Here is a 25,950-nt window from a genome sequence, read left to right on the forward strand (position 1 = left end):
TCAGGACCCCTGCTCAGCTAACAGCCTGCTTCTCCCTCTGCCCCTACCCCTTGCTCATACTCTCTCTCTCTCTCTCTCTCTCTCTCATTCACTCTCTTAAATAAATCTTTTTAAAAAATTTTAAAAAATTAAAAAAATTTTTTTTAAAGATGCAGGAGTGAAGACTTTGCCAGAGCGAGATCTTAAGAAGGCAGGAAAGGATGAAGTGGGAGGAGTCATGGTAACCATTACAAGAAATGATCTCTTTTACCCTAAGAAGAAAAAATAAGATTACTAATGTTTGGAAGGAGAAAGAGGAGACCTCCAGACAAGTTGGCATCTATTTCCTGGGGACCAGTAGGAGGTGGGACCTAAAGGGAAGTTTAAGGCAGGGAAAGCTTGCTGGGAGAAATGCTTAAAGGAGGCACATCTGGAATAAGTAAAAGCATAGTGGAATCTGATGACAGCTGACCTGAGGTGGAAATGAATGTAGCCATGCAATTTTTTTCCGGCCAGCGTTTAGTACTGTAACAGCAGGAATGGGGGAAGCAGAAGCCAGGAGGGGTCCAGCAGCTCAGTCTGGCAGAGAGTCTGAGGCAGGTAAAATGCCAAGCAATCCACAAGAAACTGAAGTGGCAACAGCAAAGTCTGAAAGGAGGAGAGAGGGACCATCAGATGGCATCTGGGGTTGTGGACAAATACGAGGAGGAATTAAAGGGGAATACCAGGGGGCTATATGCATGTGAAATCAAGTTCAGAAAGAAATGACATTGATATCATGAGCCGGATTTCTTAAAATTTAAGGTTATTTTGCGCAGAGCAAGTCTGGGTGATCTGCTTCCAGCTATGACTGCAGGAATAGGTTGGAGGAATAAAGACAGGGTTACTAAAATATCCCACAGCACTGTAATTCCATGGTGGTAGTTGGGTACAGACATGGAAGTGGATACTGGAGACTCTGATGATTAAAGAACACTGCTCTGAAGCAGATACGGATTCCTCAATGGATGCGAGACAGAACTTGGTGTAACTAAACCTTTATGGCTAACCATGGGAGAGAATCATGTTGCTAAGAAACATGCATTTCACAGGATAAAGGCAATCAGACTAAGCGCTACCATGGGGGGAGTAAAGAGACTGAAGACTGCCTCTCAACTCCCCTTATATTAAGGCGAGAGAAAATGAGTAATAACTGGCTGAGGAAATAAGTTTAATGAAACCAGGAATTTCCTTCATGTGAGTAAGAAAATAATCCCTAATTTCAAGGAGTGTTCTAGATACATCATACATACCGGGTCTGAAATCATGTCCCCAGTGGCTACAGCAGTGAACTTCATCCACAGCAATCCGGGTAAATCTCCTCGCTTCATAGGCTTTCTCTAGTCTCGACATGAACATTTTGCTTTTTGCGATTTTCTCTGGAGTCACATAAATTAGCTTCAGCTTGGAGTTTTTATTTACCATTTCAGCATGAACCCATTTCACATGCTCCTGTTGAAAACAAGAACAGACACAATGATGGAACTAAGCTTGTAGACTGGCATACTAAGCAGTAAATGAAGATGCCTGTTACTCAAAGCAAGAGCTTTGGACTATTTTAGCAGATACTGAGTTAATTAAAACTGAGACTATGTCCCAGTACTAAACTTCAAGTCAACTGTAAAAAGCATTTTAGATGTTTACTTGTATCCAAATGTCGATAAAAGAATAATTTCATTTCGTGGGTGTGTGTGTGTGTGTGTCTTTTTAAAAAAGATTTATTTATCTAAGAGAGAGAGAGAGAGAGAGAATGAGAAAGAAAGCATGAGAGGAGAGAGGTCAGCAGGAGAAACAGACTCCCTGCTGAGCAGGGAGCCTGATGTGGGACTCGATCCCAGGACTCCAGGATCATGACCTGAGCGAGCCATCCAGGTGCCCAGAAAAATTTCATTTGACAAAAAAAGAACAAAAAATAAAAATGAAAACACTTTGGGGCACTTGGGTAGCTCAGTCGGTTGGGTGCCTGACTCTTGGGTCATGATCTCAGGGTCATGGGATCAAACCCCCATCAGCTATGCACTCTGCTGAGTCTGCTTGTCCCCTCTCTGTCTGCTCCTCCCCACCACTCCTGCTCTCGCTATCAAATAAATAAATCAATAAATAAAATCTTTAACCAAAAAAAAAAACAAGGCCCTGACTCTCCAGAACTTCTGGCAGAGTAAGTGGAGAAGCAAGGTTGAGAAAAGAAGTGTATTCATAGCCTATAAACTGCTAGTGGAAGCAAACAGAAAACTGGACTTATCCTATCCTTTCCCTTTTTTCCTCCCCAGTTTTTGAAACAGCAGTGATGTGGCATGAATCTCTACTTATCTGCAATTTACAGCTATTTTCGAGAATTATTACTCTATTTTTCAGGGTTAAGGAAGTACAGTGGTAGAAAGCAATGTTCTCCACATTCATGCTATTGAATGAGACAGCAGCTTGGACATGAAAAGGGGACAGAGAACTTCTGTAACAGGCCACTGAACCCACTGACCGAGCTTAACATCATACAAAATAACCAGGTTATGCCATGGGAAATATACTGTTGAAAAAGAAAAGAAAAAGGCCAACTACAGTCAAGCTTTTAAAACTAAAAAGAACAAACTGAACAATATTACAAGGAGGTAATCAGAAAATCAAAACCAAAACAAAGACCTTAATTTCTTCAACAAATAAATTTGCATGGGAAAGAAATAAGAAAAAAGGGAACCTACAGAAAAATCAACAAAACACAACATAATCTATCAATCTATTCTGGAACACAATTTAAAAAAAGAGTAAGCTTTGATGAGAATATTTTTATTTGATGATGTTAATGAATCAACACTAAATTTTTTAGGTGTGATAATGTCATTGTAATATCTTTCTCATTCATACTGAAGGAGTTACAACTAAAATAATATAATCTCTGGGAATTGTTTCAAATAAATAAAGCAAGAGGGAAGCGGGTAGGTATACAAATGAAGAAAGATTGGTCCTATGTTGGTAACTGTTAAAGGTGGCTAATGGGTAACTGGCAGTTGCATTATGATTCTATTTCTCTATCTTTTCAAAAGTTCAGTAACATCCTTTTTAAAAAAGAATAGGTGAAAAAGGCTATTCAACAGATGAAGGTAAGAGTCCATTCCCAAACAGATGAAATTCCACAGGGAAAGCATACCTTGCTAGTAATGCACCATTTGTATTTAATTATATTCCATAATTAGAAATTCTTGCTTACCATTTTCTAATAGAAAATATAAAACAGGTGAACTAATGTTTACTGTAAAGTGCCAGATAGTAAATATTGGGTTTTGTGGGCCATATAATATCCATCATAACTACGCTGCCATTATTCTGTGAAACAGTGTTAGACAACATGTAAATGAACAAGCAAGGTTGTATTCCAATAAAACTTTATGGACACTGAAATCTAAATTTCATATAATTTTCACACTTTAAAAAGTACTTTCATTCTTTTAATTATTTTTAAACATTCAAAAATATAATAATCAAGGGGTGCCTAGGTGGCTCAGCTGTTTGAGTGTCTGACTATTAGTTTCAGCTCAGATTGTGATCTCAGGATTGTGGGAGTGAGCCCATGTCCTGAGGCTCCATGCTGGGGAGTGTGCTCCCTATCTCCCGCTCCTTCTGCTTCTCCGCCCGTGCACATATGCTCTTTTTTTCTCTCTCAAATAGATAGATAAATCTTTAAATTGTGTGTATTTACTTATTTATTTATTTATATACATACACACCAAGCAGGAAAGACTAGAAAGAAACAAAGAATACCACCAGAACCACCAAGTTTACAGGTAACACAATGGCACCAAATTCCTATCTTTCAATGATCACTCTGAATGTAAATAAACTACCTGCTCCAATCAAAAGACAAAGGGTATCAGAATGGATAAAACAACAAGATCCATCTACAAGAGACTCATTTTAGACCTAAAGACACATGCTTCTTTAAAGAGAGGGGATAGAGAACCACCTAACACACTAATGGACGTCAAAAGAAAGCCAGAGTAGCCATACTTATACCAGACAAACTAGATTTTAGACCAAAGACTGTACCAAGAGATGAAGAACGGTGCTGATGTCATAAATTAAGGGGTCTATCCATCAAGAAGATCTAACAGTTATAAATATTTATGCTTCCAACTTGCGAGCACCCAAATATATGAATCAATTAATAACAAACATAAAGAAATTCATTGACAATAATACAGTAACAGTAGAGGGCATTAACAGCAATGGACAGATCATTTAAGCAGAAAATCAACAAGGAAACAATGGCTTTGAATGACACACTAGACCAGACGGACTTATCAGATATATTCAGAACACTTCATCCTAAAGCAGCAGAATACACATTCTTTTAGAATGCACATGGAGCATTCTCCAGAACAGAACACATACAGAGTCAAAATCAGCCCTCAACAAGTACAAAAAGATTGAGATTTTCAGCTCACAACACTATGAAACTTAGAGTCAACAAGAAGATATTTGGGAAGATCACCAATACATGAAGTTAAAGAACATCCTACTAGAGAATGAATCGTTCAACCAGGAAATTTAAGATGAAATTAAAAAGTACACAGAAGCAAATGAAAATGAAAACATGACAAACAGATCAACAAAAAACTAGAAGCTAGTTCTTTGAAAGAATTAATAAAATTGATAAACCCCTAGATAGACTTATCAAAAAGAAAAGAGAAAGGACCCAAAAATAAAATCACAAATGAAAGAGGTCACAGGCAACACTACAGAAATGCAATTAAAAGAGAATTTATGAAAAATTATAGGCCAACAAACTAGGCAATCTGGAAGAAATGGACAAATTCCTAGAAACAAACTACAAAAGCTGAAACAGGAAGAAACAGAAAATTTACACAGACCCATAACCAGCAAAGAAATTGAATCAGTAATCAACTATTTCCAAACAAACAAAAGTCCAAGGCCAGATGGTTTCCCAAAAGAATTCTACCAGACATTTTTTTTTTTTTTTTTTTAGAGAGAGATCACAAGTAGGCAGAGAGAGAGGAGGAAGCAGGTTCCCCACCAAGCAAAGAGCCCGACGCGGGACCCAATCCCAGGACCCCAAGATCATGACCTGAGCTGAAGGCAGAGGCCCAAACCACTGAGCCACCCAGGCACCCTCTACTAGACATTTAAAAGAAAAGTTAATACCTATTCCTCTCATATTATTCCAAAAACAGAAATGGAAGGAAAACTTCCAAACTCATTCTACAAGGCCAGTATGACCTTGATTCTAACACCAAAGACCCCACTAAAAAGAGAATTACAGACCAATATTCCTAAACAAGGATCCAAAAATTCTCAACAAGATACCAGCAAATTGAATCCAATAGTGCATTAAAAGAGTTATTCACCATGATCAAGTGGGATTTATTCCCGGGTTGCAGGGCTGGTTTAATATTTGTAAATCAATCAATGTGATATACCACATTAACATAAGAAAGCTTAAGAACCATATGATCCTCTCAACAGATGTAAAAAAGGCATTTGACAAAATATAGCATCCATTCTTCATTAAAACCCTCAATGAAGTAGGGGTAGATGGAACATACCTCACTATCATAAAGACCATGCAAGAAAGACCCACAGCTAATACCATCCTTAATGGGGAAAAGCTGAGAGCTTTCCCCTATAGTCAGGATCAAGATAGAGATATACACTTTTAAGCATTACTATTTAGTGTAGTAAGGGAAGTCCTAGCCTCAGCAATCAGACAAGAAAAAGAAATAAAAAAGAAGTCAATCTTTCAGTATGTGCAAACGACAAACTCTATGTAATTGATACTCTATGCAAACGATATGCAGAAAACCCAAAAGACGCCACAAAAAATTGCTAGAACTAATACATCAATTCAGCAAAGTCTCAGGATATAAAAGCAAGGTAGGGAAATTCATTCCATTTCCATACACCAATAATAAAACAACAGATAAAGAAATCAAGGAATCAATCCCATTTACAATTGCACCAAAACCCATAAGATATCTAAGAATAAACATAACCAAAGAACTAAAGGATCTGTACTCTGAAAACTATAAAGACTTAAAAAGAAATTGAAGAGGACACAAAGAAATGGAAAAACATTCCATGTTCATGGACTGGAAGAAAACTGTTAAAATGTCTATACAATCCAATGCAATCTACATATTTAATGTAATCCTTACCAAAATAGCACTAGCATTTTTCCCAGAGCTAGAACAAACAATCTTAAAATTTGTACATAACCAAAAAAAAAAAAAAATCCAAATAATTAACCAACCCTGAAAAAGAAAACCAAAACTGAGGTATCGTGATTCCAGATTTCAAGTTATATTACAAAGCTGCAGTCATCAAGACAGTATGGTACAAGCACAAAAAAAGACACATAGATCAATGAAATGGAACAGAAAACCCAGAAATGGACCCACAAATCTATGTTCAACTAACCTCTGACAAATCAGGAAAAAGTATCCAATGGAGAAAAGACACTCTCTTCAACAAATGGTATTGGGAAAACTGGATGGCAAGATGCAAAAGAATGAAACTGGACCATTTTATTACACCATACACAAAAATAAATTAAAAAGGGATGAAGGACCTAAATATAAGTAAGAAACCATTCAAATCCTAGAGGAGAACACAGTCAGCAGTCTTTGACATCAGCCATAGCTACTTCTTCCTAGACACAACACCAGAGGCAAGAGAAACAAAGGAAAAATTAACCACTGGGACTTCATCATGATAAAAAGCTTCTGCACACCAAAGGCAACAATCAACAAAACTAAAAGGCAGCTTATGGAATGAGAGATGATATCTGCAAATGATATATCTGATAAAGGGTTAGTATCCAAAATTTATTTTAAAAAACTTACCAGGCTCAACACCCAAATATCTGGTTAAGAAATGAGTAGTAGGCATGAACTGACATTTTTTCAAAGAAGACATCCAGATGGCTAACAGACACATGGAAAGACGCTCAACGTTACTCATCATCGGGGAAATACAAATCAAAACCACGATGAAATACCGCCTCACACCTGTCAAAACGGTTACAATTAACAACATAATAAACAACAGGTATTGGTGAGGATATGGAGAAAGGGGAGTCCTCTTGCACTGCTGGTAGAGCTGCAAACTGGAATAGCCACTGTAGGAAACAGTATGGAGGTTTCTCAAAAAGTTAAAAATAGAATGACCCTATGATCCAGCAACTGTGCTAATAGGTATTTACCCAAAGGATAATACAGATTCAAGGGGTACATGAACCCTGATATTTACACCAGCATTATCAACAACAGCCAAACTATGGAAAGAGACCAAATGTCCATCAACTGATGAACGGATAAAGATGGTGTGTGTGGGTGTGTGTCTGTGTGTGTACATATATGTACAATGGGATATTACTCAGATATCAAGAAGAATGAAATCTTGCCACTCTCAAGGATGCGAATGGAGCTAGAGTGTCCTATGTTAAATAAGTCAGTCAGAGAAAGACAAATACCATATGATTTCACTCATATGTGGAATTTAAGAAACAAAACAGGGGTGAGTGACTGGGTGGCTCAGTTGGTTGAGCATCTGACTCTTTGTTTTTCCACTCAGATCATGATCTCTGGGTCGTGGGATCAAGTCCCGCATCAAGCTCTGTGCTAAGCAGGGTGTCTGTTGAAGCATGCTCTCTCTCACGCTCTCTCTGTCCCTGTGCCCCTCCCCCTGCTTGCACTCACTCACTCTCTCTCTAAAACAAATAAATCTTAAAAAAAAAAAAGAAAGAAAGAAAGAAAGAAACAACAGATGAACATGTGGGGCGAGGGGCAAGAGAGGGGAAACAAACCAGAAGAGACTCTTAACCACAGAGAACAAACTGAGGGCTGACAGAGGGAGGTGGGTAGGGGATGGGCTAGATGGGGAATAGCCATTAAGAAGAGCATTTCTTATGGTGAGGACTGGGTGTTGTATATAAGTGATAAACCACTGAATTCTACTCCTGAAACCAATATTGCACTGTATGTTAACTAGAACATTAATAAAAATCTGAATACACACACACACACACCATTCTTAGCTCACAGACCATATAAAAATAGGCAGAGGGCTAACACTGGCCCATCAACAGTAGTTTGCAACTCCAGATATAGTTATTTTATAATTTTATAATTAACTCAGTAGAAACCAAGCCTCCTACATCAGTGAAGAGTTTAAAAAAAAAAAAAAAAAAAAAAGAGCCACAGAAGCATACCTTAGAACTAGAAGCATTTAACATGGTAGCTGAAATTCCTAATTGTTTTAAAACCATTAACTGGTCTTCCATAAGAGAGATCAATGGGCAAATCACAAGGGTAAAACCTAAAAGAGAAAGTATGTACTTTAAATTTTACACTACCTCCAGAATAAGTTTCAACCACTCACCTGAGGGCATCACAACATCAATATACTACCTATTTCTCATCCTCATTAATAGAAGAGATAGATATAAATAAGTGACCATTAGCCAAATAAGCAAATACAAGATTAGACAGAAATCTCTTCCCTATTCAATATTATAAAAATAAAAACATATCATTCTGAATTTTTACTTATCATTATTGGGCATATTAGCAAAATATTGTAAATTTGGTCAAATACTGTCCAGTTATATGAGGAAAAGGTTATTCCAAGGCTTTCCAAAGAAAACACAGCAACCTGTATAATTACAATTGATAGTGACTTGAGTATACTTCTACTTACTGTACCAGATTAACACATGCTGAGTAGAAATCAGTGAACAGTTTACTGACTGAATGAAATGCTGTTAGTATATCCCCTTTCTCTTATTACTGAAATTGTGCACAGCTGTTAAGAGTTATTCTACATTGGGCGCCTGGGTGGCTCAGTGGGTTAAGCCGCTGCCTTCGGCTCAGGTCATGATCTCAGGGTCCTGGGATCGAGTCCCGAATCGGGCTCTCTGCTCAGCAGGGAGCCTGCTTCCTCCTCTCTCTCTCTGCCTGCCTCTCTGCCTACTTGTAATCTCTCTCTGTCAAATAAATAAATAAATCTTTAAAAAAAAAAAAAGAGTTATTCTACATTAACTTATGTCTCCATAGATTGTTCCTTAAAATAACCTGAGACAGAGAGCAGACCAATTAAAAAATAGACTCAGATTCAGATTTTATCAGGGATTTGCCATCTCAAATACTCTCTCTGCTGTATTTTCACATTCTCCTTCAACAGTGGTACCTTCTCATTATATTTAAACACAGGCAAGCCCTCTCATCTTTAAAACACCCTGGATATCTAATTTAGGGCCCCCTCTTTCTCCCTGCTTAACAATTCTTTGTGAAGACTGTCCCATTCACTAGTTCTACTTCCTCAACTCATCTTCCCTCTCTCTCCATTCCCACAGAAGTTCTTTCTCCAAATGTATCCTATTTCAGTGAGCAACTTTACCATCCATCCTAGCCTAGAATTTGGAAATCATTCTAGACTATCCCTTCTCCTATCACCCCCGCCACCATACATACAATGAAAACAAGTCCTAGTGAATCTACCTCCTAATTATTTCTAGAATTCCTCTATCTTCTAAAACACAATCCTAACTAGTCTCTTACCTACATAAAACCCTTCAATGGTTTCCCACTAATCTAAGGAAGTTTTTATATACCTTTCAAGATTCTTTCCACAAGTCTTGCCCCTGCCTGCCTGCCACAATGAAATTCTTCCAGGTTACTGAATGCCCCCTACCATGCATGTTCCTACTTTTGGGCTCAGAAATACTGCTCCCCTACACGAACACTCTTCCTTACTCCCCTGTTCTAGCTTTGCCTACTGATCCTTCAACTTTTAACTTAAATGCCACACTGGCAGGACAGCTTTCTCTAACAGCCCCTGGGCCATATCTTTGTACTAACTTAATTCCTTATTAAAATCTCTATCACAAAACCTTTATTGCAATTGCTTACAATAACCTATTCTCTAAACTGGGGTCAATACACTAAGGACTAGCTGCTTATCTAGGTAATTCAAGTTTTAATGGAACACAGGCATATCCATTAGTTTACATGCTGTCCAAGGCTACTTTCATGCTACAATGGCAGAGTTTGGTAGCTGCCACAGAGATCATATGGACCACACCTATCCCATTTACTGACTGGCTTTCTAAGGGAAAGACTGCTGACCCTTGCTCTATATCCTTGCTAGTCCTCAAACAGCAGCATCAGTATCACCTGGAAGCCTGTTAGACATGCAAGATTGTGGGTCCCACACAAACTCAGAATCTGCATGTTAATCACATCACCAGTGATTCTTACACGTTACAGTTTGAGAAAGCACTACTTTATACCACGAACTCTATGAAAACTAGAACTTTGCCCATTTTGCTCACTACTCTTACCTCCCGTGCTTAACAACATAGCCGACACTCAATAAAGATCTGGTACTAGAATCCAGGCCTGTGGATTTTTAATTATGTTTTAAGAACAAGATACAAGAACTAATTCCACTCAAAGTCTTTAACAGACTCTCTTTAAATGAACCCTTCAAAATGTCTATTAACATAAAGATAAAATAACAATGCACTTGGTTTTTACACAGGTATGATTAGAATTTTTTTTAAAGAATTAAAAGAGAAATGGCATTTCTTCAACTTAAATGAATCTTTATTAATATATACCGTCTGAACATAATGCTGGTAATTGGTAGCATAAGCTCTTTCCACCTCCCGTAGGCATAACAAGAAATACCTCCTTTCCAGACATTGTTACATTAATAGTTTCAAGCTGAAGCAGTCTGAACTTCTGCAGTTTAAAGACATTCTGCAGAACATCTTTAACTTTATCAGACCAGGGAAAATCTAGACAGAGAAAAATAAGTTACATATATTAGAACTATTTAGGATTATAAATGAGATAAAAACATGAATGGCCGCTTTTATACTAGAGAAAAACAGGTAATAATTTATATAAGACTTTAAATACTATTAACAATTTAATTTTTATACTGACAATTTTGAGATTAGTTTAGCTCAGAAAGCTAAGCAAAAACACATTTAATCATATATAAGAAACAGTACATCAGAAAAAAATAAAAACATTTGCCAGCTGAGAATTAACCTACAAATAAGAGGAAAGTACTTGTCAGGTATTCAAAAAACAATCTGAATGTTGGGGCACCTGGGTGATTCAGTGGCTTAAGCCTCTGCCCTCAGATCAGGTCGTGATCCCAGGGTCCTGGGATTGAGCCCCGCATCGGGCTCTCTGCTTATTTGGGAGCCTGCATCCTCCTTTCTCTCTCTCTCTGCCTGCCTCTCTGCCTACTTGTGATCTCTTTCAAATAAATAAATAAAATCTTAAAAAAAAAAAATCTGAATGTTGATCAGGGAATTCATAGTATCATAAAAATCTCAAAATCAAGTTAACAGTTACATGGAATTTATGTAAATATCTTGTTTAGAAGTGAATCCCTGGAAATCTAGGCCCATAAAAGCACTGCAATTTTAGAGTCAGTATTCCATTTGAATGTGATAGCTAGTGATAAACATGATGGCTGGCAAGATCTTGAATCAAGAAAGGTGTGTTCACCAGGACAGGAAAATAAACTAGACTTCGGCAAGAAGTCTGAATCTATTTTTTTTTTCTTAATGGTTTAATTTTCTTTTAGTTAATATTTTACAAATTTAGTTAAAAATCTTTTCCAAGCATTGACTGATGCTGTTAGAACTATATTTGGAAAAAAATAATGAAGTCTGAAAAATAAAGTTTCATTCAAAAAGAACATGAGTAAGAATGGTTTGCCTACTGGCTTCCCATGCCCCTTAAAGAGTGGCCAGTTTCCCTTTAAGCCAATGGAAAGCACTGATCGAGGAACAATGATTTAACTCCTACATAAAGAAAAAAATTAAAAACAAAACTAGCAAAGAAAAACAGAGTGAACCTTCTTTATTCCAAGCAGCAGGTGAAGAATTCCATTCACTGCTTTCCCCAGCATCAGGAGTCTCTAAATGCTGCTTTATTCGACTTGTTAAGATGTTCTTTTTCTGAATAAGCTCTTGTTGCCTTTCCAAAAGCTCCTGAATTTGAATGTCTACTGCATGTAGCTCATTGGTTATAGAATCCAATTCTTCAGTTAGACCTGTAAAGGGGAAAAAAAGATACAATGACTAAATAATTAGTTTCAGGTTTCCCTACTGATTTTTGGATATTCCTCACCATTGAAATTACAGAGACTTACTGTAGTAGAGCAGGATAGTTAAGGGCATGTGTGTTGGGAGTCACAAAGACCCGAGTTAAATCTTAGGTCCCCTTCTTAGCTCAGGCTAAGTACTTAAGTGAGCCTTAATTTCCCCATCTGGAAAATGGGGATAATATCTAGCTTTCATAGTATTGTTTTAAAGAATTAAGTGAGATAACATATGGAAAGTTCTTAACATAGTACCTGGCACACAGCTGTGCACTTAATTAAAGATCACTGTTACTTTTACTGTGTTGTGGGACAGTGGTCCAATAACCTTCTAAGTCATTTAAGTAAAGTGATCAGACTTTGAAACAAAAAGAAGGCATTTTAAAGTAATCCCCTAGGGGCGCCTGGGTGGCTCAGTGGGTTAAACCTCTGCCTTCAGCTCAGGTCATGATCTCAGGGTCCTGGAACTGAGCCCCAAGTTGGGCTCTCTGCTCAGCAGAGCGCCTGTTTCCTCCTCTCTGCCTACTTGTGATCTCTGTTAAATAAATAAATAAAAATCTTTTTTAAAAAATAAATAAATAAAAAATAAAGTAGTCCCCTAACTACTTAGATAATATCTCCCCAAAACACTCATATCTAGGTTCATATGTTAGCATGATAAAGAGTCGGGATTAGAAACAAGCTGATATAACAATTAAAGGAGAAATCAAATGTGCTACCGTAAATGACATTATAATTCCATCATAACTAATTTATAAAGCAAACTTCTAAGCAATCCAAGTATTAAAGCCAAAGTGAGATTATGTTTGACACAATAGAAACTAAAAACTTTTTAAAGATGTCCTTAGTGCTTTCTAAAACATCAATCTGCATGAATCCAGCTTGAAGGCTGGAAATTTTCATAAGATGAAACTTCATGGTTATGATTTAAAATAGGATGCTATGGTGGCTTTGTATTATATCAACTACCTGAACTGCCTTCCCTGAAATATTCTGGGTTAGGAGTGGCCACAAGTGAACTCTTGGACCTGGAAGGTAGAAATGAAAGAGAAGCCACCTTTTACATTGCATTCATACATTTACATTACATTATTGGTATAATGTCAGGTGCTGCTGGGGCTCATTCATTCTTCGCAGGTGGCAGAAGCCAGTTCCTCCATCTCCTGCTGAATCTCTTTGGGGCAGCAGGTTGGCCCACAGCTTCTTCAGCTTCCCTGAATTGTTGGCCACGTTCCTGTACAATTTTCTATGGCAAATGCACCAGCTCTTCTGCAGGGCACCAGCATCTTGGCAATCAGAGCCTTGGAGGCAACGACACACCAACACGAGTGCAAGCAAGAGCCAGACAGGTTCCATTTTCTGCTCACTGGCTTCAGCTCTTTTTTACCCTGCCACACTTGCTCTCCATCTTCGTTTCTACTGCTAGCACTGCTGACTTCAGGACCAGTAATGGACTGCTTAACCACATGCCATGATCATGTACGAACTGATTCCTATAAATCCCTTATATCACTCACAATGATTCAGCTTCTCTAAATGAACCCCAACCAACACCAAATGTTGTTCCTGAGGAAAAGAAAGTTAAAAGTAGGTTCTCTAAATTGCTTCTATGCCACCTAGAAGAGTCTCTGATTTAAAGATTTAAAGGCATTAATGACCCTTGCAGTGGTAAAAGAGACAGTGGTATTCTATGACACACAGTAGACAAAGTTATGTGAATTATAATCTAGACACCAGTAATTAAGTTATCTAGAGAGCGAAAGGCTCTGGGTGGCCAAGTGTTTGCTGTCACAGAACACTTTTTGAGAATAATGGGGTTGACTGCCTGCTCCTAAATATACTGAAGAACCTGAGAGAAATGAAGGATCTGCATAAAGAGACCTCAAAGTCTCTATGACTTTCCTTAAAGAACCTCTTATCTCCTATAGCTACTGGGCCAAGATTACCAAATACCAACATTTTGCAGGGGCTGAATTACAATGTAAACTGAACTCCCAGCCTTGCACAGGCTCTTATGTTAAAGTTAGGGCACTGATTAGGAAGAAGTCAGACTCTGCAATTGGGAAGGGAACATTTGGGCAGATTCCAATGGGGCAGGCAGGGGACCTTAAAATACTAAATTCTGCCAAGTCTCTCTTGCCCTTCCTCTTCTTTCTCAGTCTCCTCCTGTCTGAATGCCTATGATAGTTGTTTTTGTTTTTGTTTTTGTTTTTCTGACAGTGGCCTTGTAAGGAACGGACTGCTAAGGCCTACTAAGAATCTGCCCTGCCACCTCTCAGTGCTTCAAGACCTAGGAAGCCCTAGACAATAATGTACAAATGACTGACACATGAAAAGACATGAAACACACCAAGAGTTGCACTTACCAATATAGATAAGCATTCCTCATTTTACTGTGCTTCACTCTACTGCATTTTGCAGATACCAAGCTTTTTAAGAAATTGAAAGTTTGTGGCAACTTATATTAAGTTAGTCTACGGGCACCATTTTTCTAACACTCTTTGCTTATTTCATGTCACATTTTGGTAATTTCTGCAATTTTTGAAACTTTTTCACTATTAGTACAATTGTTTTGGTAACCTGTGATCAGTACTCTTTGATATTACTACTGTAACTGCTTTGGGGAACCACAAACTACACCCATATAGGACAGCAAACTTAATAACAGAGGTAATTTTTTACTTTCAAGACTTATTTTTTATAATATAGATTTTATAAGGCTATAACTGCCTCAGATAGTGCTTGCTCTGATGGATCTGGGCAAATCAACTGAAAACCTCTGGAAAGGATTGTCACTCTAGTCGCCATTCAGAAAATTCATGATTCATGGGAAGAGGTTAAAATATCAACATTAACAGAAGTTTGGAAGAAGCTGATTCCAACCCTCATGGATGACTAGAGGTTTCAAGATTTCACTGGTGGAAACAGCAAGAGAACTGGAATTAGAAGTACGGCCTGAAGATGTGACTGAATTGATGCATTCTCATGACAACACTTTAAATGAGCAAAGAAAGCATTTCCTTTTTTTTTTTTTTTTTTTAATGTGTATTCCAATTAACTTTTTCTGTCATTGATTTTTTTTTTTAAATCAACATATAATGTATTATTTGCCCCAGGGGTACAGGTCAGTGAATCATAAGGCTCACACATTTCAAAGCATTCACCATAGCACATACCCTCCCCAATGTCCATAACCCAGCCATCCCATCCCTACCGACCCCACCCCTCCAAGCAACCCTCAATTTGTTTTGTGAGATTAAGAGTCTCTTATGGTTGTCTCCCTCCCAAGAAAGTAGTTTCTTGAGATGGAATCTAGTCCTAGTGAAAATGCTGTGAAGACTGTTGAAATGACAACAAAGGATTTAGAATATTACATAAATTTAGATGATAAAGTAGCAATAGCAGGTTTTGAGGGATGGACTCCAATTTTGATAGTTCTACTGCGGCAAAAATGCTATCACATGTACAGAGAAATCATTAATGGAAGGAAAAAAAATCTACCAATGTGGTAAACTTCACTGTTTGTTATTTTATGAAATTGCAACTGCCACCTTGATCAGTCAGCAGCCATCAACATCAAGGAAAGACCCTCCACTAGCAAAAACATAAGACTCATCGAAAATTGATAGCTAGCATTTTTCAGCAATAAAACATTTTTTAAAGATTTTTTTTTTTAATCATTTGAGAAAGAGACAACACAAGCAAGAGGGAGGAGCAGAGGGAGAGGAAGAAGCAAACTCTCCACTGAGCAGGGAGCCCAATGTGGGGCTTGATCCCAGGACCCTGGGATCATGACCTGAGCCAAAGGCAGATGCTTAACCAACTGAGCCACCCAGGCGCCCCAGCAATAAAGTATTTTTAATTAAGTTATGAACATTGTTGTTTAAGATACTCTACTGCACACTTAACAGACCACAGGATAGTGTAAACATAATTTTTACATGTACCGGGAGATCAAAAAATTATTTGACTTGTTTTACTGTGAAACTGGCTTTACTGCAGTGGTTGGAAACAAACCCAGAATATCACTGAGGTATCCCTGTATCAACAGAAAAGTAGGGAATATGTGTGAGAATAGATTCCTAAGGGTACAAAATAAGATATCAAATGAAGCTAAATTTACAAATATGGACTCAATATGAAATTGTGGTTTAGGGGTGCTGGTTGGCTCGGTCAGTTAAGCATCTGCCTTTGGCTCAGGTCATGATCCCAGAGTCCTGAGATCGAGCCCCACATTGGGCTCTCTGCTCAGCAGAGAGCCTGCTTCTCCCTATCCCTCTGCCTGCTGCTCCCCCATCTTGTGCGCTCGTTCACGTGCTCTCTCTCTGTGCCAAATAAATAAAATCTTTAAAAAAAAAAAATCCACTGTGGTTTAGTGCATTAAATACAGTGGCCAGGAGTGGCTCTAATAATTTACTTAGTTGGTTGGCAGAAACCTGGCTGATGATGAATATCAGAAAGTTGGGATGGAATACCAGAGGTGTAGATTCCAATGATACTGAAGGGCTAGAACTTCCTGGGTGTACACTAAAGGAGGGGATCCAGAGGCTTCAGGAGGTGGGAATGCTAGAGGAGATTATCAGGCAGACTGACCATCCACTCTCCTGCTGTCCCTCAGGATGATCCAGAGGACATTCCTTTCACCAAGGCTGAGAAATATATTCATATATTCATGAGGGCCTCCCCACCCTGGCATCCCTGAAGAGCTCTTCAAGGCTGTTCTCTGTAAGCTAGGAATGACAGTGGGGGAAGTACTGCCTTTGAACTAGACTAAATGAGTCAATGAGAATGATGGATTCCAAGGTATGGTAGTTAATGGTAGCAATTCAGTTCACAACCAGAGAAAAAGTACATGTGGTTGCTATAATAAGCAACACAGCAGAAGCAGTAAACAGAATAGTCCGAACCACAGACAACTCAAAATTGGTTAGTTGACCATGATGTCCTTGAAACAGACTGATTTAAAAATGCAGAATACAGGGGCACCTGGGTGGCTCAGTGGGTTAAAGCCTCTGCCTTCAGCTCAGGTCATGATCCCAGGGTCCTGGGATCGAGCCCCGCATCGGGCTCTCTGCTCAGTGGGGAGCCTGCTTCCCTTCCTCTCTCTCTGCCTGCCTCTCTGCCTACTTGTGATCTCTCTCTATCAAATAAATAGATAAAATCTTTAAAAAAAAAAACAAAACACAGAATACAAAGCCCTCAGTTCACATAAGTTTGACTTGAATCACTACAAGAGTCACGGTCTTCAACCAGTTCCCAGAAATGAGTCAATACATAGACCCAGAGTCCCTTTAATAAAGTGGAGGTTGGACCCCTTTGAGGAATGCCTCTATTATACAACTAAAAATTTATGTGGTAAATCTTCACACCACTGTTCTCCAGAGCAGCTTATCAGGATAACTGTGCAGTGGGGAAGGAAAATAACTTCTCAGAAATTATTGGACATTAACTCTTAACTGATAGTTCCTGGACAACTAAAATGTCATGGTGATCGACCAGTGAGAAGAGGGACTGGATTTATCCAAGTCACATGATCAATGCTGTTTTCCTCAGGTCCATCACACAGGAGGCTCAGGAGATTCTTTAACCCACTCTGTGGTTATTTCCGCAGTTCCAGATTGTATAGCTCTCAGTTTCCGATTCAAGATGGCAACATAGGAAGAGCCTGAACTCATCTCCTCCAGAGACACAACAAATTAACAGAGCAATTCCTCCTAAAGAATGAGGGATGGACTGCACACCCTAACAAAGGAAACACCCCCCCACCCTCCTCAAATGTTGTGGAACTACAGTGGGAGGGATAGCACTGAGGGCTGTAAGTAGATTCATCTGCCCTGGGACACAGAAAAAAAAGCCACAGTTTGAGAGGGAAACTAGAAAATAAAGGAACCAGCCTTAGGACCCTACTAAATGGCAGGGCAGCTCTTAGAACTCTCTCCAGATCTGAGGGGCTGGCAAGTGCCATGGTTTACGTTCCCAGTTCACCTTGACAGCACAGACAGGAGCAGGTTTCAGATGCCATTGCTGGCCTGCTGCCTTAATGAGCCCTGGGCCACACCAGCCCTGGATCTCCTGGGACACAGGAAAAATGGCCACAGTTTAAAAGAACAACTAGAATACAAACGACCCAAGCCCTAAAATTCCACCAAATGGTAGAAAAGCTGCTGGAAATCTCTCTGGATTGGAGGAGTTGGGGATTGCCAAAGTTTACATTCTCCTCGACCTTGATTATGTGAGTGGGACCACAGTCCAGGCACCCTAGCTGACCTACTGCCTCAGTGAGCCCTGGGCCCCTAGCCCACATCATTCCAAGACATCCTATCAAGGCAGCCATAGTGCAATGTATGCTAGAATACTTCTGGTCAGCACTCACTACAGCTAAAGCCATCTTGCCAAAGTGACACAGGCACAAAGCACCTTGAACAATCCAGACCTGTACCATACTGGCTCCATACAACTTGCTGGAATACCACCGTGCACACCACCCCATGACTTCCTGGCTCATGCGCTCTTCCACTTCAGCCACCCTACAAGAGCACCACTTACACAGAGTGCCACAGGAACACTGGCTTGCCCTCACCCTGGCTACTGCTGCCCTGCCAGGGCACACCCTAATGGAATGTTCTGGGACCCCCCCCAACACACACACACTGCCTCTGTTCCAGGAGCCCTGCCAAGATGCCACATGTGCATGTGCCTCAGTATAACCAGCTCATGTCCACTTCAGGTCCAGCCACACCATCCAGGCACCACCTATACTAAATACCCCAATATAAATATAAATACCCTGGCTTGTACCCACTTCAGTTTCAGCTCTCCTGCCAGGGCACCGTCTGTACAGAGAGGCCTAGGACTGTCCAGCCAACATCCAGTTCAGCTCTGGCAGCACCAGCACAGGCTGCCCCAGAACCCCTGGCCCACACCAGCCAAAACTCAGCCAGCCGATGAAAGTCACCAGACACACAGTCTGCACAGCAGACAACCATACATACACAAGACCATTCCTTCAAGTTTAGGAGAAGTAGCTGTTCTACCTCATTCATAGAAACAAACAAAAAGTCAAAAACATGAGACAGAGGCATATGGTCCAAATAAAACAAGACAAAACCTCAGAAAAAGGACTAAATGAAATGGAAATACCAAATCTACCTAATAAAGAGTTCAAAGTAATGTCATAAAGACACTCACTGGACTGGAAAGAGTGGATGAATTCAGTGAGAACCTCAAGAGATACAAAATACAAAAAGAAACCAATTAGAGGTGAAGAACAGAATAACTGAAATAAAAAGATATAGTAGAAGGAATCAAGAGATAGGATAGGTTAACGGACCTCAACAATAACCTCAAGCATAATGACATTTGCATGTATACGGGGTGTCAAAAGCAGAGGAGAAAGAAAAGAGGCAGAAAATTTATTTAAAGGAGTAATAGCTGAAAACTTCCCTAACCTAGGGAAGGAAACAAACATCCAAGTTCAAGAAGCAAAGAGAGCCCTTAACAAGATGAACACAAGGAGGGCCACATCAAGACATATAATAATTAAAATGGCAAACATTAAAGATAAAGATAGAGTTTTTAAAGGAGCAAGAGAGAAGCAAAAAGTTATATAGAAGGGATATATATATAAGACTTATATATATATATAAGAATATATATATATATATATATATATATATATATATATATATATATCTTATATATAAGACTATCAGGTGATTTTTCAGCAGAAATTTTGCAAGCCAAAATAGAGTGGCATGCTACATACAAAGTGCTGAAAGGAAAAAAAAAAACCCTAAAACCAAGAATAGTCTACCCAGCAAAGCCATCATTCAGAAGTGAAGAAGAAATAGAGTTTGCAGACAGAGGTAAAAAAAAAAGTTCATTGCTACTAAACTGGCCTTATAAGAAATGTTAAACAGAATTCTTCAAGTGGGAAAGAGCAAGTCATAATTACAAATAAAAAATCATGAAAGGAAAAAATGTTATGAGTGAAACTGAACATACAGTAAGATAATAGAGAAATCACTTATAAAGCTAGTATAGTTAAAAGACAAAAGTAGTGAAATCAATTTTATCTAAAAAATTAAGGGAAAAGAAAGAACAAGAACAATATGATACTCTCAATAGATGCTGAAAAAGCATTTGACAAAGTACAGCATTCCTTCCTGATCAAAACTCTTCAAAGTGTAGGGATAGAGGGCATATATCTCAATAACATCAAAGCCATCTATGAAAAACCCATCACAAATATCATTTTCAATGGGGAAAAACTGAGAGCTTTTCTGCTAAGGTCAGGAACATGGCAGGGATGTCCATTATCATCACTGCTATTCAACATAGTACTACTAGAAGTCCTAGCCTCAGCAATCAGACAACAAAAAGAAATTAAAGGCATCCAAATCAGCAAAGAAGAAGTCAAACTATCACTCTTTGCAGATGATATGATACTATAAGTGGAAAACCCAAAGGACTCCACTCCAAATCTGCTAGAACTCATACAGGAGTTCAGTAGTCAGGATATAAAATCAATGCAGAGAAATCAGTTGCATTTCTTTACACTAACAACAAGACAGAAGAAAGAGAAATTAAGGAGTCAATCCCATTTACAATTCCACTCAAAACCATAAGATACCTAGGAATAAACCTAACCAAAGAGGCAAAGAATCTATACTCAGAAAACTATAAAGTACTCATGAAAGAAACTGAGGAAGACACAAAGAAATAGAAAAATGTTCCATGTTCATGGATTAGAAGAACAAATATTGTGAAAATGTCTATGCTACCTAAAGCAATATACACACTTAATACAATCCCTATCAAAATCCCATCCATTTTTTTCAAAGAAATGGAACAAATAATCCTAAAATTTATATGGAACGAGAAAAGACCCCAAATAGCCAGAGGAATACTGAAAAAGAAAGCCAAAGTTGGTGGCATCACAATTCCAGACTTTAAGCTCTATTACAAAGCAGTCATCATCAAGATAGTATGGTACTGGCACAAAAACAGACACACAGATCAATGGGAACAGAAATGAGAGCCCAGAAATAGACCCTCAACTCTATGGTCAACTAAATTTTGACAGAGCAGGAAAAAATGTCCAGTGAAAAAAAGACAGCCTCTTCAACAAATGGTGTTGGGAAAATTCGACAGCCACATGCAGAAAAATGAAATTGGACCATTTCCTTATACCACACACAAAAATAGACTCCAAATGGAGGAAGGACCTCAATGTGAGAAAGGAATCCATCAAAATCCTTGAGAAGAACAGAGGCAGCAACCTCTTTAACCTCAGCCACAACAACTTCTTCCTAGGAACATCACCAAAGGCAAGGGAAGCAAGGGCAAAAATGAACTATTGGGACTTCATCAAGATCAAAAGCTGTTGCACAGCAATGGAAACAGTTAACAAAACCAAAAGACAACTGACAGAATGGGAGAAGATATTTGCAAACGACATATCAGGTAAAGGGCTAGTACCCAAAATCTGTAAAGAGCTTATCAAACTCAACACCCAAAGAATAATCCAATCAAGAAATAGGCAGAGGACATGAACAGACATTTCTGCAAAGAAGACATCCAGATGGCCAAAAGACACACAAATAAGTGCTCCACATCACTCAGCATCAGAGAAATACAAATCAAAACCACAATGAGATATCACCTCACACCAGTCAGAATGGCTATAATTAACAAGTCAGGAAATGACAGATGCTGGGGAGGATGTGGAGAAAGGGGAACCCTCCTACACTGTTGGTGGGAATGCAAGCTGGTGCAACCACTCTGGAAAACAACATGGAGGTTCCTCAAAAAGTTGGAACAGAGCTACCCTATGACCCAGCAATTGCACTACTGGGTATTTACCCTAAAGATACAAATGTAGTGATCTGAAGGGGCACGTGCACTCAAATGTTTATAGCAGCAATGTCTACAATAACCAAACTATGGAAAGAACCTAGATGTCCATCAACAGATGAATGGATAAAGAAGATGTGGTGTATATATATACAATGGAATACTATGGAGCCATCAAAAGAAATGAAATCTTGCCATTTTTGATGACGTGGAAGGAACTCAAGGGTATTATGCCTAGCGAAATAAGTTAATCGGAGAAAGACAACTATCATAAGATCTCCCTGATATGAGGAACTGGAGATGCAACGTGGGGGATTTGGGGGTTGGAAAAGAATAAATGAAACAAGATGTGATGGGGAGGGAGACAAACCATAGGAGACCCTTAAACTCACAAAACAAACTGAGGGTTGCCGGGGGAAGGGGGTTAGGAAGAGGGTGGTATGGACACTGGGGAGGGTATGTGCTATGGTGAGTGCTGTGAAGTGTGTAAACCTGGCGATTCACAGACCTGTACCCCTGGGGCTAATAATATATGTTTATTAAAAAAATAAATCAGGGGCGCCTGGGTGGCTCAGTGGGTTAAGCTGCTGCCTTTGGCTCAGGTCGTGATCTCAGGGTTCTGGGATCGAGTCCCGCATCAGGCTCTCTGCTCAGCAGGGAGCCTGCTTCCCTCTCTCTCTCTCTCTCTGCCTACTTGTGCTGTCTATCAAATAAATAAATAAAATCTTTTTAAAAAATAAATAAATAAATTATTAAAAAATTTTTTTAAAAAGAATCCCAATTATTACCCAAAAAAATTTTTTTTTAAAATTAAGGAAAACTCACAAAATAAAGAGATGTAAAATATAACAACACACACATAAAATGTGAGGAAGGATAGTAAAATTGAAATTCTTTTAGAATGTGTTCAAACTTAAGTGACCATCAACTTAATAAAAATTGCTATACACATAAGATGTTATATATGAACCTCTGGGTAACCACAAAACAAAAACTTCTAGTAAATACATAAATAATAATAATAATAAAAAGAGAGAGCTAAGTGTAACACTAAAGAAAATCATCAATCACAGGAAAGAGAGCAAAAGAGCAGAGAACAAAGAATCACAACAACCAGAAAACAAGTAATGAAATGGCAGTAAGTATATCTCTATTAATAATTACTTTAAATGTGACTGGTCTAATTGTTTTCAAATCAAGAGATAGGGTGACTAAATGTATACAAAAAAAAAAAAAAAGACCCATCCATATGCCCATATGCTACCTACAGGAGACTTACTCGGACCTAAAAAGACTAAATGACTGTGAGTAAAGAGATGGAACAAGATATTCCATGCAAACAGAAACAAACTGGAATAATTTTATCATACATAATTTTATCAAACAAAATGGACTTTAAAACAAAGAGTATATTATAAAACGAAGAACGGGGACACCTGGGTGGCTCAGTTGGTTAAGCAGCTGCTCTTGATTTCAGCTCAGGTAATGATCTCGTGGTCCTGTGATTGAGCCCTGAGTCAGCTCTGTGCTCAGCCAGAATCTGCTTGAGCCTTCTCTCCCAGCCTTTGCCCTTTCCCCTGATGGCACATGCGTGTGTGTGCGTGCGCGCGCGCACACTGTGCATGGACTGTCTCTCGCTCTCAAATAAATAAATCTTAAAACAAACAAAAAGAACAGAATTACATGACGATAAAGAGATCAATCCAACAAAGGGTATATAGCAATTGTAAATAACTAGGTACCCAAAACTGGAGCACCTAAACACATAAAGCAAATACTGAGACATAAAGAAATTGATGGTAATGCAATCATAGTAGCAGAATATAACACCCCACTGACATCAACAGACAAAGCATCGAGACAAAAAAATCAGTAAGGGTACAGTATCTTTGAATTACACATTAGAACAATGGAGCTAGCACACATACAGAACATTCCAGCCCAAAACAGAATACACATTCTTTTCAAGTGCACATGGAACGTTTTTCAAGATAATTCAACACATAAGGTCACCAAAAAGCCTCAATAAATTTAAGAAGATTAAAATATTATTATGCATCTTTTCTGACTACAATAGCATGAACCCATAGATCAATTACAGGAAAAAAGGAGGGTGGGAGAATAGGGAAAGAAACCACAAACACATGGAGCTTGAAAAACAAGCTACTAAACAACTAACAGTTCAACAAGGACAAAAGAGGAAACCAAAAGCTACATGGAGACCATCAAAAACAAAAACACAAAGGTCCAAAATCTTTGGGACATAGCAAAAGAAGTTCTAAGAGCATAATTTATAGCGCTAGAGGCCTGCCTCAAAACCATGATAAGTCTCAATCTAACAATCTAAAGGAACTAGAAAAAGAAAAATGAAGTCCAAAGTTAGTAAAAAGAAATAATTAAAACCATAAGAGCAATAAAAGAAATAGAGACTGCCTTCCCCCCAAAAAGGAAAAAAAGGTTAAAAAAAAAAAAAATCCATAAAACTAGTGGTTTCAAAGAGCTGGCTCTTTGAAAAGACAAAGAGTTACTAAACCTTTAGCCAGACTCATCCAAAAAAAAAAAAAAAGGGCAAGAGAGAGGGGGGCAGGGGAGAGAACCAAATAAAATACAACTAGGAGAAATGGATAAATTCCTAGACTTAAAACCTTCTGAACTGACCAGAAAGAAATAGAAACAGACCAATTATAGGTAACACATTTAAATTAGTAATCAAAACACTACCAAAAAAGGAAAATCTAAGACCAGAATTCACAAGTGATTTCTACAAAGCATTTTTTTTTTTTTTAATATTAAGCATTTAAAGAAGAGTCAATACCTGGTCTCCTCAAATATTCCAAAAAATAGACAAGAAAGTAAAGCTTCCAAATACATTCTACAGGACTGGCATTATCCTCATACCAAAGCCACACAAACACTACAAAAAAAAAAAAAAAAAAAAAAAAAAAAAAGAAAGAAAGAAAGAAAGAAAAGAAAAAAAAAAAGAAAGAAAACAAACTACAGACCAAATCCTTGATAAATACAGCTGTAGAAGTCTTGAATAAAGTATCAGTAAAGCACATTTAACAATACCTTAAAAGGTTTTTCACCATAATCAAGTGGGACTTATTCCAGGGATGCAAGAAGGGTTCAATATTCACAAATCAACCAACGTGATATATCACATTAAAAAATGAAGAATAAAAATCATACGATTATCTCAACAGATGCAGAAAAAGCATTTGACAAAATTCAACATTCATTCAACGATAAAAACTCTCAACAAAGTGGATTTATAGGGAACACACCTCAACATAATAAAGGTCATATAATATAAAGCGACACTAACGTTATTACTCAAATAGTGAAAAACAGAGATTTTCCTCTATTTCCAGAAAAGGCAGGGTGCCTGGGTGGTTCAGTGGGTTAAGTGTCTGCCTTTTGCTCAGGTCATGATCTTGGGGTCCTGGGATGATCAGGATCCCTGCTCAGTGAGGAGTCTGCTTGTCCCTCTCTCTTTGCCCCTCCCCTTGCTCTAGCACTCTTCTGTCTCAAATAAATAAATAAAATCTTTAAAAAAAGAAAAGGCAAGGAAGGATGTCCACTCTCACCACTTTCATTCAACATAGTACTGAAAGTCCTAGACACAGCAATCAGACAAAAAAAAAAAAAAAGGATAAAAAGGCACTCAGTCCCATTTACAGCTGCACCAAAAATAAAATATCCAGGAATAAATTTAACCATAAAAGGAAAGACCTATATACTGAATATTAGAGAACACTGTTAAAAGAAATCAAAGAAAACACAAATAAATGAAAAGATATGTTCTACTCAAAAACTGGAAGAATATTATCCAAATGTTCATAATATCCAAAGCAACCTACAGATGCAATGCAATTTCTACTAAAATCCCATCAGTATTTTTCACAGAACCAAAACAAATAATTCCAAAATTATGGAACCACAAAA

General features: G+C 38.3%; 1 protein-coding gene across 1 annotated transcript in view; it reads right to left on the minus strand.

The window, feature by feature from the left end:
* The window catches only part of RECQL (RecQ like helicase), a 54,830-nt gene that overhangs the window by 21,040 nt on the left and 7,840 nt on the right, over positions 1-25,950 (minus strand). The window contains exons 3-6 of the mRNA XM_059185710.1: positions 11,905-12,102; positions 10,646-10,825; positions 8,237-8,343; positions 1,272-1,470 (exon numbers count right to left, since the gene is read on the minus strand). Coding sequence (XP_059041693.1) covers positions 1,272-1,470; positions 8,237-8,343; positions 10,646-10,825; positions 11,905-12,102 — 684 coding nt within the window. The remainder of the gene's footprint in view (positions 1-1,271; positions 1,471-8,236; positions 8,344-10,645; positions 10,826-11,904; positions 12,103-25,950) is intronic.

Source organism: Mustela lutreola, chromosome 8 (assembly GCF_030435805.1).
Source record: "Mustela lutreola isolate mMusLut2 chromosome 8, mMusLut2.pri, whole genome shotgun sequence".
Classification (NCBI taxonomy): Eukaryota; Metazoa; Chordata; class Mammalia; order Carnivora; family Mustelidae; genus Mustela; species Mustela lutreola.